Genomic DNA, 15,052 nt, shown 5'->3' on the forward strand with positions numbered 1-15,052 from the left:
AAACAAAGCAGAGCCGCAGAATGGCCTGAATCAAGGATTTTTCTTTTTTCCCAGCAAAAGAAAAAGAAAGAAGCATCTGTCCGCATTTGTTTCATTTCTGAGAATCACTACTGTGGAAAATTGTGATTCGTCCTTAAAATTTTATGCTTGTAATTAATCTAACTTCCGCATTCTTTCTTAAAATACTGGCAGAAATGTTTTTTTTTCTTGCGAAAATTTAATTCGTTTGCGGCACCTACCATTTACTTAGTTTAACATAATATTAAATTTCATGTTTTTAGTCAATTCTTATTATTTTTTTGAACTGTTGATCAATATTAAATAATGAAAGTGCATATTTTCAACCCTTTCAATCTAGAAAGTATTTTTAAAAGTAAAAGTAAACGAGAATTTACGAAAGTAATAAACTAAAAAATCTCTTATTGGCGTAAATTGGAATAGTTCCGACGTCATTTGCATTTTGTGAAAACTTGCGAAGTAAATTTTAGGTGAAAACCTGCTTAATTAAAGTTGTTCAATGAACGAAAATTTATCGATTCGGAGCAACTTATGGCGATTCATGTTGGACTTTTTTGTTAGCCAGCAGCACTCGCGAAAAAATTGCCCAACTCACTTGGATTGAATTTAATTTTCTCGTTGCTTGTAATTGCGATAAAAAGTAGAAGTGTCCGGCCTTTAAAAGAACCTGCTCGCCACTTTTCATGCACCCAGAGATTTTTTCCCAGCTCTCGCTTTGGCTGGGCCCGGAATTGAGCAACGAACCTGTTCTGGGGTCAATTTTTTACGTTGAATTGAAAGGCTTCCACTTTTTAGGCCATGGTGCGTTATGCATAATGTAATGTGTGCTCCACATCCACTCTTTTTACCTTGATCCTCGCCAGGAAGGTGTAGAAAAAAATGCCGGTTTGAAATGTTATTGCGACATTAATTATCTTGTTCAACTTTTGGCGCAGGTAATCTGCGCTTAATTGAACTGATTTTTTGCTCCAAAATTAATGTAGATAATTAATTCACTGGTCAATATATGTTAAAATTTTTTTGGAAAAAAATTTCTCACTTAAATTTATTAAAAAAAATGGCTTAATCATTTTTGGCAGATGCGGACTTTATAAAGATTTCTTTTTTTTATTATACATTGTTTAAAAATTAGTAGCATCAGTTTGCTAAATTTTTGGTTGAATGTCAACGTTTATTTTGAGAGGGAAAAAATCTAAAAAAATTTTGTTTTATTATAAAAATAATGTAAAATTAAGAAATTCAATGACTGCAATTTTTTTCCTATACACTTGAAAATTTTGGCTGAAAAAATTTACAAAAAAAGCTCATTTTTCTTTTGCAAGTTTTATGGTCCACGTCTTTGAGCAGTTACCGGAACAAAAAAATTGGTGAATTGCAATTATTTTCATATTAAGTTGCATTATTAAAAGACCCTGCGTTTAATAAGCGCTTAAGTATCCAATTAAGATTCTTGAACGCACTGCCAATGAAGAAAATTCCTCTTTTATGAAGGTTCGCGAGAATTTAAAAAAAACTTTCTACCGCATTGTGTAAGGAAACAACTTCATATATCCGTCGCCTTTGTTGCTATAAGGTCTTGATCAGGACCGCACCCAGTCGTAGTGGGAACAGAGTATTATCTAATTGCGAGTACTTTCTGCAAGCGAGGCGATAGTTTGTAATACTCGTTTTGCCCAAATGAAGTGCCGACTCACGTGAGACCTAAAAAAACGTCACTTTTTCCCCCTTAATGAACGTACAGAGCAAGGAGCCAGGATTGAGTTCAAGTAATAAGGAGGGGATTTATTGCATGGCTCTCAATAAACTATTGTTCCATTCTTGAAATAGCAAGATTAAAATCTTTTATAAATTATGCGCCGCCGCAATTTTTAGCGTGCATTGCATGCAACAAAGTTGAGCTGTTGATGTTTTTCTTTACTCGGTCACAGCCTTGAAACTTTTTGCAAACGTAGCCAAACATTGTCCCCAATAAGCACCTCGTCTTTTCCTTCCACTTTGCTTTTTGCACTTTTATACCAACGACGTTTCTGAAAATGGAAATTTTTCTTTTCATTTTTGTGACCATAGGTTCCATTTTTTGCGGCTCAGCAACGCACACGTCGGGCTTGTTGACCTTTCCTGGCACGCAGGTGGCTGAGTACTACATCCGGTCGCTCCAGGAAAAGAACATTAAGGACAGGTTCGCCAGGACTAATCCTCTGGCCACCAAATTCCAGGTAACTGAAACATTTGTACAACAAAATCTTGTCATCTTAAACTCATCTCCAATAATCGATCTCTTTTTACTTTTATTTTTTTTTTAATTCCCACCAAGGAAGATAATTACTTTCATAGTTTATTATAAAAATTTGATAATTCTTTATTATTATTTTTTTCCTTGCAATTCAGATTTGGAGCAAAGAGGCACTTGTATTGTTTCCATGCTTTGAACCGGGCGCTCCGATCACCTCTGCTAGAACTTTGCTCAGAAATGGAGGGTCAAAGCTCCTTTGGAGGGCCCTTCCTTACTGGGACAACCCACAGGACAGACTCTGCGACGGCGTCAGAAACGCGACCGACATTTCCATCACTTCAAATGTAAGTTTTTGAACGCTCTCTTTTTTCCGACAATTTACAGGGGCAGTAAAAAGTATCTTGAGACTTGAGACCAAACTTGCTTTACCAAGACAGGTTTTTGACAAATTAAAAGAGTAAGTTCACATCCAGCAAAAATAAAAAATATATAATGAAAAAGCCGCCTTTATTGCCTGCAATTACCAATTACAAGCAAACGGGTCTACTTTTCAACACAGTTGCTAACGGCCTCACATTCAAAACCATGTGACCATTCGCGTGAAAATGACCAAAAACTTGTCTTTACTTATATAGTATATAATTTAAATGAAGTTACTAATTGCAATTAAATTAATTAAAAAAATCTTGGCTTGGGCAGAGAGATATTAAATTTTAATTCATTGAATATTAAACTGATGTTCAATAAACTTGCAATTGGGAAGGACGGAGTTAAATTTTTGCCACAAAAAGCACTAATTTAAATGTTATTTAAACTGTATTTTTAAAGTTTTATTCAAAAAGCCAGAAAAACAGTATATAAGAACCAATATTATTTTCTAAAAATATTTTTAGGTATCATCACAAAAAATACCCTTAAGTTTAATTTTCTTTAGAAATTCAAAATTAATTTCGATTTTCTCATTAGAACTTGGCGTGGATTTTGGACAGCGGCGACTTTTCATCGGCGCAAAATCACTGTCCGGCCAAGGTAGTAGTGGTCGAGCTGGGTAAGAACAGGCTGCACCGCCTCATCGACTTTGGCCACTTCACGCCCAGCCGCCTTGACCATTTGGCCGTCGGACAGTCTAACGCTGGACACACTTTTCTCTACGTGAGTGACTCGGCCAACAACGCCATCATCGTGTGGGACGTGATGAAGGCCAGGGGCTGGAAGGTCATTTTGCCGGACGTCGTCCAGCTCGAGACCTCTCCGGATGACGTTCTATACCTGGCCCTCCTGCGCAACCCTGACGGCTCAAACCTGCTGCTCCTCTCCTACCTTAGCTCGCCCTTCGTCTTCACTGTTCGCACCGAATTCCTTCGGACAGGGTCATCGACCGGACGCGTGATCGTCAAGGGCGTCAAACCCTTCCGAACGCTTTTCTTGGGCACGGACGGCGGGAGAAACATTTTCTTCAGGTACGACGGCCGACCTGAGGTGTACCTGTGGGACTCGAGCAAGCAGTTCAGGGAGGAGAACTTTGAGCGGGTGTACGGCGGGACGGAGGGACGACTTGCCACCTGCGTCGCTCCGGACTTTGCCAGCAAAAAGATGCTGGTTTTGGAGTCGGATTACCTTGCCTTCTTCCAAACCGGCAAGAGAAATGTTGAGCACAGAATTAGCACTCTGCTTTATGAACCAGAGTGGTAAACTCCAATTTTATTTTATTTTGGAAAAAAAATAAAAGCAGTGAAATTCATTTATAAGTTAAATTTTTTAATTAAAATTACAACACGCTATAAAAACAACTAATTTTTTTATTTTCCTCTTTGATGTTTAATATTAAAGTATTTGCTATTTTGTGAGATATTTTTTTTCACTTCCATACAGAAAAAAAATCAGATCAGTAGCTAGTGAAGGTGAGTTTGGCGCACCAGGTCATTTGGTCGGTGCCGTTGTTGACCACCCCCCAAATGTTCCTGTTCGAGTCGGTCACGAAGGACGTCACGTTGAAGAGCACGCGGTCGCTCTGCAGCAAAATCTCCTGGTTTTCGGCCTGCAGGGGCAAGCGGCTGTTCCAGCGAACGGCCACAAAGTCCCGGCTGAGCATGTAAAAAACGCCGCCGCGGCCATCACTCGTCAGGCCGGCCAAACTGGGGCCCATTAACTCGCCGGCCTCGATCACGCCCGCCGAGCCCTCCAGCAACCTGGACGTGAAAATCTGGTAGACAGTCAAGTGGTTCACCAACACCAGCAGGGTCGTCCTGTGCTCTGCATCCCCGGGATTTAAGGCAATACCTTGAATTTTAATTTTTGACTAGTGTATTTCTGATAAATTAGGTGATGAAAATGATTTTTATTTGATAAAATAATACGTTTTTTGTACAGTTACCGCGCTATATATTAAGAGGGGTTTTTTTAAGGGTACATTATACTAGTTTTCGAACTAATAAATTTATATTAAATCAAATTATTTCCAAGGCATGTTAATTTACAGGTCACCGTGGAAATTTCAGAAAAACAAATCAAGCTATATCGGATCGGCCAAAGACATCCCCCCGCAATATTGGCGACTTGATTTTTTTTTTTAATTCCGACTAAATTTATAATAAATAAATAATTTAGACACCCTTTAATTAAATGTCACTACTACTGGATTACCTCATATTTATTAATTAAATACCTGTAATGGTCTCGTTGAGCACAGTCTTAACGTTCCAGTGCCTGTCCTGGTAGTAGCTGTAAACCAAAATCTTGTCCCCTCCGGCAACGTAGGCGAGGGTGACGCCTCTGGTGGCGCCAGGGTCGATGGTCAGGTGCTCGACCTGCAGTCCGAGGTCAAACGAGTGCCGGGCGTTTTCGACCAGCCGGTGATAGAGGATGTCATAGACAACCAGTTTGGGCGCGCACTTGGCGTCACCGGCATCGAGCAGCCAGAGGCGGCCGTAAGGGTCGGTCTGCAGATCGACCGGACGCACCAGACCCTGGCAGCGACGCACGGACGCGTTCACTGGCGTCTTGCGCAGCTTAGCCACGTGCTGCACGTGCGGCAGCCACGACATTTCCAGCAGCGGCACCTCCTGCGACGGCACCAACACAAACACCCTGCTGCGGTGGATCGCCACCTTGGTAATGCCGGACACGTTGATGACGTACAGCGGCGACTCGTACAGCATCTCGTCCTTCTGGCCAACAGTCGTCGACACGCCGAAAATCCACAGCAACAGCAATTTTAAAATTCTGTCCATTTTCATCCTGGAATTTGACATATTTAAAAATAAGTCTGAAAAAAATTCAGCCATATTTTCATTTAAAATTGCTAAAATAAAATTACTTTGTCTTATAAAACATTATAAAATAAAAAAAATATGCAATTTATTAAATAATATTTTATTTTGCTTTAAGTAATTTTCTATAAATCAGAATTTGAAATGAGAAATGAGTTAAAAAATTTTACTCACGTTTGAAGACAAATAAGTTGTATTGTTTGAATTTCCTGTGGTGTGAATTCCTCGGCTGGACGCACCACTGGCGACTGACTTGATTGAATTTCGAGCCATTATTAAATGCCACCAAATTGCTTCTTTGTTTGCTCAGTCGCTGCGTCATGTTTAGTAATCACTTAATTTTGTTTAGGCTATGAATGTGTATTATAATAGTTAAAGCTTTATAAGTTCTTGTTTTTGCCAGTTTTCCGCACAGGGCGAGTTTCCACTTAAAATCTAGAAATTAATTTTCTTTTTGTTTTGGAAAAGATTAAATAATAAGCGTGGGTGTGGGTATAGGAAGGAGTCGAGCAGACAAGACGCACAAGCAGTCTTGCCAGTCTTTCGCCCGCCTTTAGTGCGTGAATGGTTCCTAATTCAGACACCAGATGGCGTTTCGTCCAGTAATATGGCGCTTCATTAGACCATCGGAATAATAAGTCAGCGTGCCAATTATGCTCATTGTCGTCATAATTTAAGTAAAATTAAAAAAAACGTATATTAATAAAATTAAAAAACTACATTAATTTGAAAAAATTTCTTATACACCAAAAATAGTAATTCAAGCTTTAAGCGTCATTAAAATTATTTTTAAGCACAAATACGACCAGCAAAAGAGTGTACAAAAGAGTAAACAATATTTTCTATCCACCAGTACACATTGACGAGCGGTCTGAATTTCCCAGGAGCGCTATGTGGCTTGTATGAAAATATGATCTGCTCAACCTGGGAAGTAATTGCGACTCCTCTTTTTGCAAAACTTCTGCGCGATGAATTTTTTAGCACAAGCAATCCATGAAATTTGACAATTTACCATGAAGTCCAAGAACGTGTGAACTTTTATCTTCGAGTTGAGTTAATTTTTTTATGAAATAACCGGAAATAACTAGATTCATAATTTCCTCCTTGATTGAAAAAAATTTGCGTACAACATAAAATAATGATTTTAATTGTATTAAACGCTTTTTTGTACAACTGGGGTGCAACGTGTACCCCTCTCAACATGAAATCCTGCGGCTCACGGCCGACTTCAGCAAAGAATACCCCTTGACCCTTGACTCGCAGTCCCAGAATGAGAAATCACTCAGGTTCCCCTGAGAAAAATCCACCTGGCGTGGGAATCCAACCCCCAATCTGGAGGGCAAGGGTTTTACAGGAAATTGCCGCCACTGGCTTTTCAACGTGCCCTACAAAAAGTAGTTGGTGAATCGAATAATAGGTGGCGTTTTCTTAACATTTGGTCACATCTCGTAAAATAAAAATTTTGGTGGACTAAATTGGTCTCAGTTTAACGAGTCAATTTCGAATGTTTAATTTAAAATATTATAAAAATTATCAATAATTTCAAGATGAAATTTAAAAATTCAATAATTTTTGTTAAAAATAAAGAAGTTTTCAAAATAATATCTTCAGTAAATATGACCACGCATTGACAGTATGAACCACTCAGGTTGAAATTTCGTATGGAAGCGGGCGGTCTGAATCTCCCAGGAGCTCATTGATATTGAAATAATGATAATGAACCATAAACGGATCCATATATGAAACTGCAAACGGCACATAATGGTATTCTCAACTCAACCTAGGGGGAAAATATGACTGCCTTTTTGCAAAATTGAGTAGTTTAAGGAATATCTATTCAATCTCGTCAAATATTCACATCAGATTATTATACTGTATTTCCTTGTCTTGTCTTATGTAGCTCTTGAGATGGCCTAAAAGCACGAAACTTATTTTAAATAATTGGCGCAAAAATTATTTTAGAAAATAAGGTTTTTAATTTTTACGCGCATGTAAAAAAATAATTAATTAAGGAATTCAACAATTAATTGAGATAGAGGCATATTTTCTTTGTGAAATAATAATGTTTGCCATTTTATTTCAATATATTCAATTTACAGTGTCCACAATTGAGATTTACAATACCTTTTTATATAAAATTTTGCAGTTTCTCCAACATAAATTGAAATCATAAGTCATTTGCGTTTCAAACAATCAAATTTCAGCCATTATTATGTACAAACAAATTTTTATAGTTCATCGATGCAAACTTTACACGTTTATTCGAATAAAAATCTTCCGAAGCAACAAAATAGTGAACAATTTCGAGTGCGATAAATACTACTGAGGATAACTTTTAATGAGATACATTGAATTTTTCAATCATTCTTGCGTGAGAATATGATGATTATTATTTTAAAATTGCATATCACATTAAATGTATCCATGTACACGACATATTTATATTTGATAAACACAGGAAAGTAAGCCCTCTAGCTTTAGTATTAATATCCCTAGCCCTTCGGAGATAATTGGATGAAACGCCTGTCAGTCGATTACAACAAAATTGCAAAGGACCTTCTCTTAATTTTAGTGTTTGTGATTCTGCACGCAGCTGAATTTGCGTGCAAAATCAGAAAGAAAAATCATAACCCTGAGAAAATATGAAGCATCTTGTAGCCTGTGGTGTGGTCCTTTTAATTAATTCTGCTTCTCCAAATGGCGTATGGTGCTTTTGTTTCGAATCTCTTCAGAGTCAAATAAAATGAAAACGCGCACAATTTTGCCAATCTTCACAAAAGTAAACTTACAAACAATATATATATTTATTTATATGCCGTCATCACAATTATTTGAAAAAAAAGTTGGAATTACACGTTTAAATGACTTGGAGGGTTTCTTAGGACTGTGAAATGCATTCCCTCGGACAAACTTTGCTCGAGAAATAAAATGTAACATTCAATCGTGCTTGACTGAGCATTAGTTGAAAGATTTAAAATCAAGTGATGTATCAAAATATCATTTAATCGACGATTTAATCAAAGGTGTCCCGTTCTCACAATAACCAACACTTTTAGTTTTTAGTTGAGCAACTGACTTCCTCAACGAATATTACAATAGTGAATGAAAAAATTTTCTGGGATCCACATGTAAATGGAGAAAATTTATGTAATCAAAGCTTCTGTTTACTCTGGAAACGTTTTAAAATTATTGGGAGCCAGTTGATTTACAGTCATTATTATTAATTTGGGAATTCTTTGGTTTGCCTCTAGTCCAATAATTTTTGTTACAACACTCCAGTTATTTTGTTGTAAAAAATTCAAATGGTGCAAAAAAAAATATATACCAAAATTGACAAGCTTTTTCAAGACCGCCTCAGTTTCTAGATGCGTTCTTAATTAAATAAAAAGATGAAATTGATCGATTTACTTCAAAGAAATTATTTTTGAAAGTGGATATGAACCCCTTACCTTGGAAATGTAAAGAGTCAATATTATATTTTCTCACTTAATACCATTTCCATTTCTAAGAAAATATTTTCCCTTGAAATTGTTAAGGTTTGTCGATGAAATAGTTTTTCCCCAACCTGATCAGATCCTTTCCTTCATACAACAAAAGAAACTTTAGATTAAAACTTATGATGTTAGTTAAATAAAAGAAAAATGAAAGCGCTCTTTTTTAACTTTTCAAATCCTGAAACATTTTCATTTTGAAAAGAAATGAAAGATTTGCTGTAAAATTTAATCCTCATTTTTTTGATTAAGTAAAGTTTTTTTCCAGTTTTTCTACAGCTTGTGCTTATCAAAATCAGTTGTTAATGATTCTTTTCCATTTCGAGATTTTAATTTATATCCACTTTCATAAAAGATAAAAGTTATTTAGTTTGAATAACCGGACTATTTGGGCACTTTCTGGTGGCGGAACGGGACACCTGGCGCGGAAATTTTGATGAGAATGCACTTCAGTACAATGCGTGTGTGTTTGTGAGAGAATGCGCGCGCGTGTCAGTCGAGTTGTATTTTTTTGGCGAGCGTTCAATCGCAACTGATGGCCTTGGTGACGTTCTGGTTGACCTGGTCGTTCTCAAACTCGACAAAGTCATCGAACAAACTGGGCCAGGCCTCGGCATCGTCGTACGAACTGAGGTCTTCGCCGACCGTCTCCACAAAGTTCAAAAACATGTTCCACGTGTCGCGCGGAATGCCGCGCACGTGAGGGTGCTTCTCGAGGAACTTGAGCCACCGGTCCAGCATGAGCGGCTCGTCCTGCGAGAAGACGAGGCGCCACAGGCAGATGGCCATGTCGGCCGGCAGGATGCGCTGCTCGGGGTCCAGACCGAACTTGAAGGTGAAGCGGTACAGCTTCTTGAACAGCTCCGGGTCCTGCTGCACCTCCCGACACAGCTCGGGCAGCCGCGCCTGCATCCCTCGGATTGACTCCACCTTGATCGTCCTGCACCCCGTCACAAACTCCTGCCTGTGGAATTAAATCTTTTTTAGTTAATATTATTTAGTAAGTAGTTCAACAGTTTCATTTTTTAAGGATAAAAATTTACTTTTTTTGTTAGTAAAAGAGTTTCATTTTAGAATTTAAAAGATTATTTTTTTTAATTTAACAATTTCATCTAGAATTAGAAAGCTTCATTTTGTAATTTTAAGCCATGGAAATTTCCTTTCCATTGCTAATTCATTACTTCATGAAATATTTTATGCTTTGATACTTATTTAAAACGCGATTGAACAAAATTTCCTTGCTACCTTGTGAAGCAGCACATTTGCTCAGCCTCAAAGCGCCACGCCAGCACCAGGACGCAGAACTCGTCGGGCCGGACGGCGAGGTCAAGGCAGAGCCTTTCGATGCCGTCAGCCAGGATGGCATCCTCGGCGCCATCTTTGTACTGCTCGAACAGGGCGACCACTTTGCTGTCGGACACTGAGCGCACCAGTGAGTTGTTGTTGCCGTTGCGCTGTTTGTCGCTGCCCGTCCGGCCGCCCAGGGGGATGCGGCAGAACGTCCGTGAACCGCTGGACATCCGCACTGACCCGTCCAGCAGCAACTTGCTGTTGCCGTTGCTCTGCGCCAATTCATTCGCCCGCTTCTCCGACAGCTGCCGATGCAGCACCTCAGTCATGCCTCCGTCCATATCAGCATCTAAAAATTGAGAGTAATTCGATTAAATTTTTTAAATAATAATAATAATCTGTAGATCTTTTTTAATAGAAATGACAGATTTTAAAATTGAATCAAACATAATTGTGATAGAACAAAAATTAATATTTCTTGTGAAATATTTTTGAGATTTTAATACAATTATTAAAAAAGAAATCGCTTGTGAATTTTTCGAAATCCAAAATATGTTCAACAATAAATAATATTCAAGGCTTCGGATGCTTCCTTAATTTAATCTCTAGAAAAATTTATGGATTATTCTTTCGCTTAAATAGCAAAAAAAGCATTATGGATTAATACTTTCACGAAAACAGAATTAAAAAGCCATAATCTGGCACTTCCTCCGGGCGACGTGACATTTTGACATACTTGCTTGCTCACAAGTAATTAAATGAATAATTATACATTCAAAATTGAAGATGTTACCTTCCTGATCGCTGGCTTCCTGCAGTGGTTTGCAAGAGGCAGGATCGGCTGAAGGTTCTGCAGACGGAGGCGGAGCTGCTGGCACTTTGAAGCATGAGAAACAGTTTCCCATTTGAGGGGTGCGATGCTGCTACTAATTACGCCAAATGTACTAATTGAGCCTGGCATCTGAGCCTATGTGCCCCAAGAGTCGCCGAGCTGCACCTGCCAAAATCAAAATCGTGTTAAGATTTAAAAGGGCAAAAATCGAAAGCAGCGGCACACATTTGAATTTGCACGCAACAGTAGAGATAGAGAGTGACCTGAAATAAAAATAACAATTTTCTTCTCATCGATATGCAAGACCTTGATGGTGAACCAACTCGATCGAAACTCAATAATTTCACTGCGTGATCATATGACTAATACAAATGTCAAAATCCTAACCAAATAAAGTCTGCAAATAAACTTTTATATGTTTGCATGATACTATTATTTTTTCCTTAAATTAATTTAAGATGTATTTAATTTAAAGTGTTTTGTAGGATTCATGTATAATTATGAATAATAATTTCAGCAAAGAGGAACGTTATAATGTATTTGATGCAAAAATAGAGTGTGCAAAATGGGCCGAAGTTTCTTTAAATTATCAACAAACCATAATGAGATCAGACGAGATCCATCAATGTCGTCGAAAAGAGCCGTGCTTTTGGGCCGCCCTAGAGCATCGGGCCGACGAGTTCGGCGCTGAAGGCTGCGTGGGACGTCACGAACTCGGCCCGCTGCACACCATCGTCGCCGAATCCCGTGCCGAATCGCCGCCGAGACGCAAAAACAGTCGGCCTGAATTCCACTTTTGTTCCCAGTCCTGTCTGTCTCTCCAGTCGACCCCTGCCTGAAAAATCGGCAACGTCGCATCTCTGCTCGTGCAGCCCGCGGATTTGGAAGATTCGCTTCAACGCCATCTTGGTCCTTTCTTTGAGCGGGAAAGTGGAATAATAGCAATGATCTTTGCCGGCCAATGCACGTTTCGCGGGGTTCGTTTTATTGAACGCGTTTATTGAGAATCTCCTATCGTATTACGACAAGCACACAGCAACACAAAATTATTTGTCTTTTGAAGGCTTGTTGCCATTGGTGGCTCAATTTTGGAGACTTATTTCACTTATTTATGCGATTTACAAAAGTAGCCCCTCGTTTGATCAAAATAATGATTAAATTAATAATTAATTATTGAAATTTTTTTAATACTGAAAAATACTAAATAACTAAGTGATTGTCAATGAAAATCAATGTTATAATTTAAAATTTAATTTCTTGCGCATTCTTTGACAGCAGTTCATTCAGAATCTTTAATTGATTTATTTTTTTACGTCTGCAGCCACCAGTTCAAACCACTGTCTAAGAGCATCACTCAGCACTGTCGGAAGACTCTCAATGTCTCTCAAAATCAAATAGTACGGGAAGGGAAAGTTTTCCAAGTAAGATGAGATCATTTGCAGCTTCCCGTTGTGGAAAACTGGCATTCTGATATCCAAAATCGAGTCCTACGCAAAATTTCTCATAAGAAAACAACGCAAATTTCATTGAAATCTTTCTCTATATACCTTGCTGTGCGGGTCTTCGATGGCTAGGAAAATGATGAAGACGTTTGCCTCCTTGGCCGCCCTGACTGCCTGCTCAACCACTTCCCGCCCCTCGCTGAAGATTCCTCGTCCGTCCGAGACGATCAACAAGAGTTGCGCTAACTCGCTGCCAGAACTGGCCTGCCTGCTAGCCATGCTCAGCATTGAGGTCACAAAGTTGACCATTCTGCCCACTCGAGTCTGGCGCTGCCCGAAACTCAGTTGCTGCAGCAACCTGAGAAAAAGGATTATTAAGTACCAAAAAGTACCATCCAATGTTTATATTTTTTTACCTAGCTCCGCTTTCTTCATTGAATGTACTTTCGAGTTGGTGCAAAATTTTAGGCTCTTCTCCAAAACTAACAACGGCCAATTCCCCAGCCTCCAACAATGTCAAGGCCTGGCTGACTAAGGCCAGAGACTCAAAGGCCAACTGGAATAAATGAATTGAGTTTTAAATTGAAAGTTATTTAAAAATTTCACCTCTTTGGAATGATTTTCGGCCATACTGGAAGAGTCATCAAGCGCCAGCACAATTTGGTACTTCCTCCTGCTTGGCTTGGTCCGCCGCAGCCAAATCTTATCCTTTCTGAACTCACTGGCAATGTATGGAATGACCTTGCGCATGTTGATTCTGCGGCCAGTTCGGTAGTCGCCCATCAGCCGAGCAGCCTGGGTGGGTTCAAGGACAAGTCTCAACTGCTCGCAAAGGTCTCTGGCCAGGGCAGAGGTAGCTGCCAAAAACTGGGTCCACGTTTGCAGCGCCTCAATGCCTGCTGGTGGTGCCGACCATGAGGCCAGTTGCTGCTCAAGCTGCTCTCGAAGTGCCTGCACTTCTTCAGGGCTCAGCTCGGGCACTGCACTGTTGTCCAACAGCTGTGTATGAGCAGAACAGACACCGCCACGGGGAACAGTGTCTGTGCCAACGATTTCTCCCTCCACTTCAACATTTTCCTTCGAACCCTCACCCTTGGATCGTTGACCATCTTGACCTTTTTCCGACTTGTCTTTGTCCCCGATCTTTTCGGATTTCAACTCCTTTTGTGCTTGTTCTTGCTTTTCATCTACAAATGAAAGTTTAAAATAGTTTGCAAATTAAAAGAGGTAAAATAATCACCTTCTTCTTCGACAACATCCATTTCTTCATCATCCTCAGGTTTGTCTCCATCTTCACTGACAAATGGCTTCTGCTCCTTTGCTTGTTCCTAAATAGTTAGAAAATTAAGCTTAAATAAATTTATTTAATAAGTGAATCTAATTATTACCTGAGTAGCTGCGTCCATAGTCTGAGCCGTACTTGACTTAGCCTCTTTGACGTGTTGATGCAAATCTGCATCTCCCTGTAAATTATTAAACCAATGAAAAATATGAAATTTATAAAAGGCAGCCTTTTTACATCTTGTTGCATGGCCTCTTCATCTTCCTGGTCTTCTTCCGGACCAGTTTCCTTGGCCATGTCATCAGCTAAACGCAGCTTCTTCTGCACTGGTTCCTTTGTATCTCCCAAAGTGTGTGAGTCGTCAGTTTTCCCAGGTTTTTTCCTCTCCCTCGGCTCTTGGCGACCCTCCTGCTTTTGCGCCGGAGCAGCCATTTTACTTTCCTTCTGAGAGGCAGAAGCGTGGCCTTCGTCCTGCTCGGCCAACCCTTCTTGACCTTTGTCCTCATCAGCCTCTCCACCCCAGTTGCTGTCCTGGATTATTTACACATTAATTAAAATTTAGCTATCAACATTAGAACTTACTTTTTGTTCAAAAGTGGAATCCATTTGCGAAGCCGAGTCGAGAGACTTTGATGATGGCGCAGCTTCTGGTTTTTGTTTATCGTTTTCAGCGTTGTTTTGTCCCTCGTGCTCCTGAGGCAAAAATTTTAGTTCATGACAACTAATTTTTTAAACCATACTTTTTCATCTTCTTGTGGAGAGCTTTCCTCTTCGTTCTCATCAAAACCATGTTCTTTTTCCTGTTGATTATTTTCCTCCTTGTCCTCTTCGTCTTGTCCACCAGCTTCCTCATTTCCAGGGGGATTTTCAAAGTTCAACTGCTCCTCGTCTTCAGAACCATCAGAGTCTACTTGGTTTTCATCCCCAGGCTTTTCCTCTACAGTTTCCTCGTTCTCTTCCACTTCAGGCTGCTCCTTGATATCTAATATGACACAAAATGGTCAATAAATTACAAATTTACTGGTTGGCATGAGAACCTTTAAGTTCCTGAGTTTCAAAAGGATTTTCTTCAGTCTCCTCTTGATTGTTTCCTTCCTCTTCGTCTCCATCTAGTTTCAAATCGTCTGGGAGATCCAACGCCTCTGGCTCAGGGGGCGCCTCATTTTTACCTAAATTCAGGGAGATTTAAATATTT

The 15,052-nt window shown here is 39.4% G+C and overlaps 4 protein-coding genes across 4 annotated transcripts in view; 1 reads left to right on the forward strand and 3 right to left on the reverse strand.

The window, feature by feature from the left end:
- Window positions 1-1,889: 1,889 nt before the first annotated feature.
- LOC132196863 (uncharacterized) lies at window positions 1,890-3,999 on the forward strand. Its single transcript, XM_059619793.1, has 3 exons — window positions 1,890-2,234; window positions 2,407-2,595; window positions 3,218-3,999. The coding sequence occupies exons 1-3, from the start codon at window positions 2,052-2,054 to the stop codon at window positions 3,941-3,943; spliced, it is 1,098 nt and encodes a 365-aa protein (XP_059475776.1). The 5' UTR covers window positions 1,890-2,051; the 3' UTR covers window positions 3,944-3,999.
- LOC132196864 (uncharacterized) lies at window positions 3,995-5,956 on the reverse strand. The gene is made up of 3 exons (XM_059619794.1): window positions 5,695-5,956; window positions 4,917-5,488; window positions 3,995-4,531 (listed from the first exon to the last, which is right to left on the reverse strand). Exons 2-3 carry the CDS (start codon window positions 5,485-5,487, stop codon window positions 4,137-4,139), a joined length of 966 nt encoding a protein of 321 aa, XP_059475777.1. The 5' UTR covers window position 5,488; window positions 5,695-5,956; the 3' UTR covers window positions 3,995-4,136.
- Window positions 5,957-9,182: 3,226 nt separating this feature from the next.
- On the reverse strand, window positions 9,183-11,981 carry LOC132197689 (DCN1-like protein 3). The gene is made up of 4 exons (XM_059621148.1): window positions 11,732-11,981; window positions 11,095-11,298; window positions 10,257-10,650; window positions 9,183-9,975 (listed from the first exon to the last, which is right to left on the reverse strand). Exons 2-4 carry the CDS (start codon window positions 11,204-11,206, stop codon window positions 9,534-9,536), a joined length of 948 nt encoding a protein of 315 aa, XP_059477131.1. The 5' UTR covers window positions 11,207-11,298; window positions 11,732-11,981; the 3' UTR covers window positions 9,183-9,533.
- A 387-nt stretch (window positions 11,982-12,368) lies between these two features.
- The window catches only part of LOC132198229 (midasin), a 47,115-nt gene continuing 44,431 nt past the window's right edge, over window positions 12,369-15,052 (reverse strand). Inside the window, exons 62-71 of the mRNA XM_059622128.1 lie at window positions 14,895-15,026; window positions 14,598-14,839; window positions 14,440-14,550; window positions 14,095-14,388; window positions 13,964-14,038; window positions 13,816-13,903; window positions 13,182-13,762; window positions 12,992-13,131; window positions 12,681-12,933; window positions 12,369-12,620 (exon numbers count right to left, since the gene is read on the reverse strand). Of these exons, the coding sequence (XP_059478111.1) occupies window positions 12,435-12,620; window positions 12,681-12,933; window positions 12,992-13,131; window positions 13,182-13,762; window positions 13,816-13,903; window positions 13,964-14,038; window positions 14,095-14,388; window positions 14,440-14,550; window positions 14,598-14,839; window positions 14,895-15,026 (2,102 nt within the window). The 3' untranslated portion in view covers window positions 12,369-12,434. The remainder of the gene's footprint in view (window positions 12,621-12,680; window positions 12,934-12,991; window positions 13,132-13,181; window positions 13,763-13,815; window positions 13,904-13,963; window positions 14,039-14,094; window positions 14,389-14,439; window positions 14,551-14,597; window positions 14,840-14,894; window positions 15,027-15,052) is intronic.

This window comes from Neocloeon triangulifer, unplaced genomic scaffold, assembly GCF_031216515.1.
Source record: "Neocloeon triangulifer isolate White Clay Creek 2 clone unplaced genomic scaffold, ASM3121651v1 ptg000012l, whole genome shotgun sequence".
In the NCBI taxonomy this organism is placed as follows: Eukaryota; Metazoa; Arthropoda; class Insecta; order Ephemeroptera; family Baetidae; genus Neocloeon; species Neocloeon triangulifer.

Bases quoted from the DNA above. Each gene is read 5' to 3' on its own strand.
- LOC132196863 (XM_059619793.1), top strand. From the start codon at position 2,052: ATGGAAATTTTTCTTTTCATTTTTGTGACCATAGGTTCCATTTTTTGC. The intron at 2,235-2,406 runs GTAACTGAAACA...CTTGCAATTCAG, and splicing joins CTCTGGCCACCAAATTCCAG to ATTTGGAGCAAAGAGGCACT. The intron at 2,596-3,217 runs GTAAGTTTTTGA...TTTTCTCATTAG, and splicing joins ACATTTCCATCACTTCAAAT to AACTTGGCGTGGATTTTGGA.
- LOC132196864 (XM_059619794.1), bottom strand. From the start codon at position 5,487: ATGAAAATGGACAGAATTTTAAAATTGCTGTTGCTGTGGATTTTCGGC. The intron at 4,532-4,916 runs GTATTTAATTAA...TTAAAATTCAAG, and splicing joins GCTCAACGAGACCATTACAG to GTATTGCCTTAAATCCCGGG.
- LOC132197689 (XM_059621148.1), bottom strand. From the start codon at position 11,206: ATGGGAAACTGTTTCTCATGCTTCAAAGTGCCAGCAGCTCCGCCTCCG. The intron at 10,651-11,094 runs GTAACATCTTCA...CTCAATTTTTAG, and splicing joins GGAAGCCAGCGATCAGGAAG to ATGCTGATATGGACGGAGGC. The intron at 9,976-10,256 runs GTAGCAAGGAAA...TTAATTCCACAG, and splicing joins CAAATGTGCTGCTTCACAAG to GCAGGAGTTTGTGACGGGGT.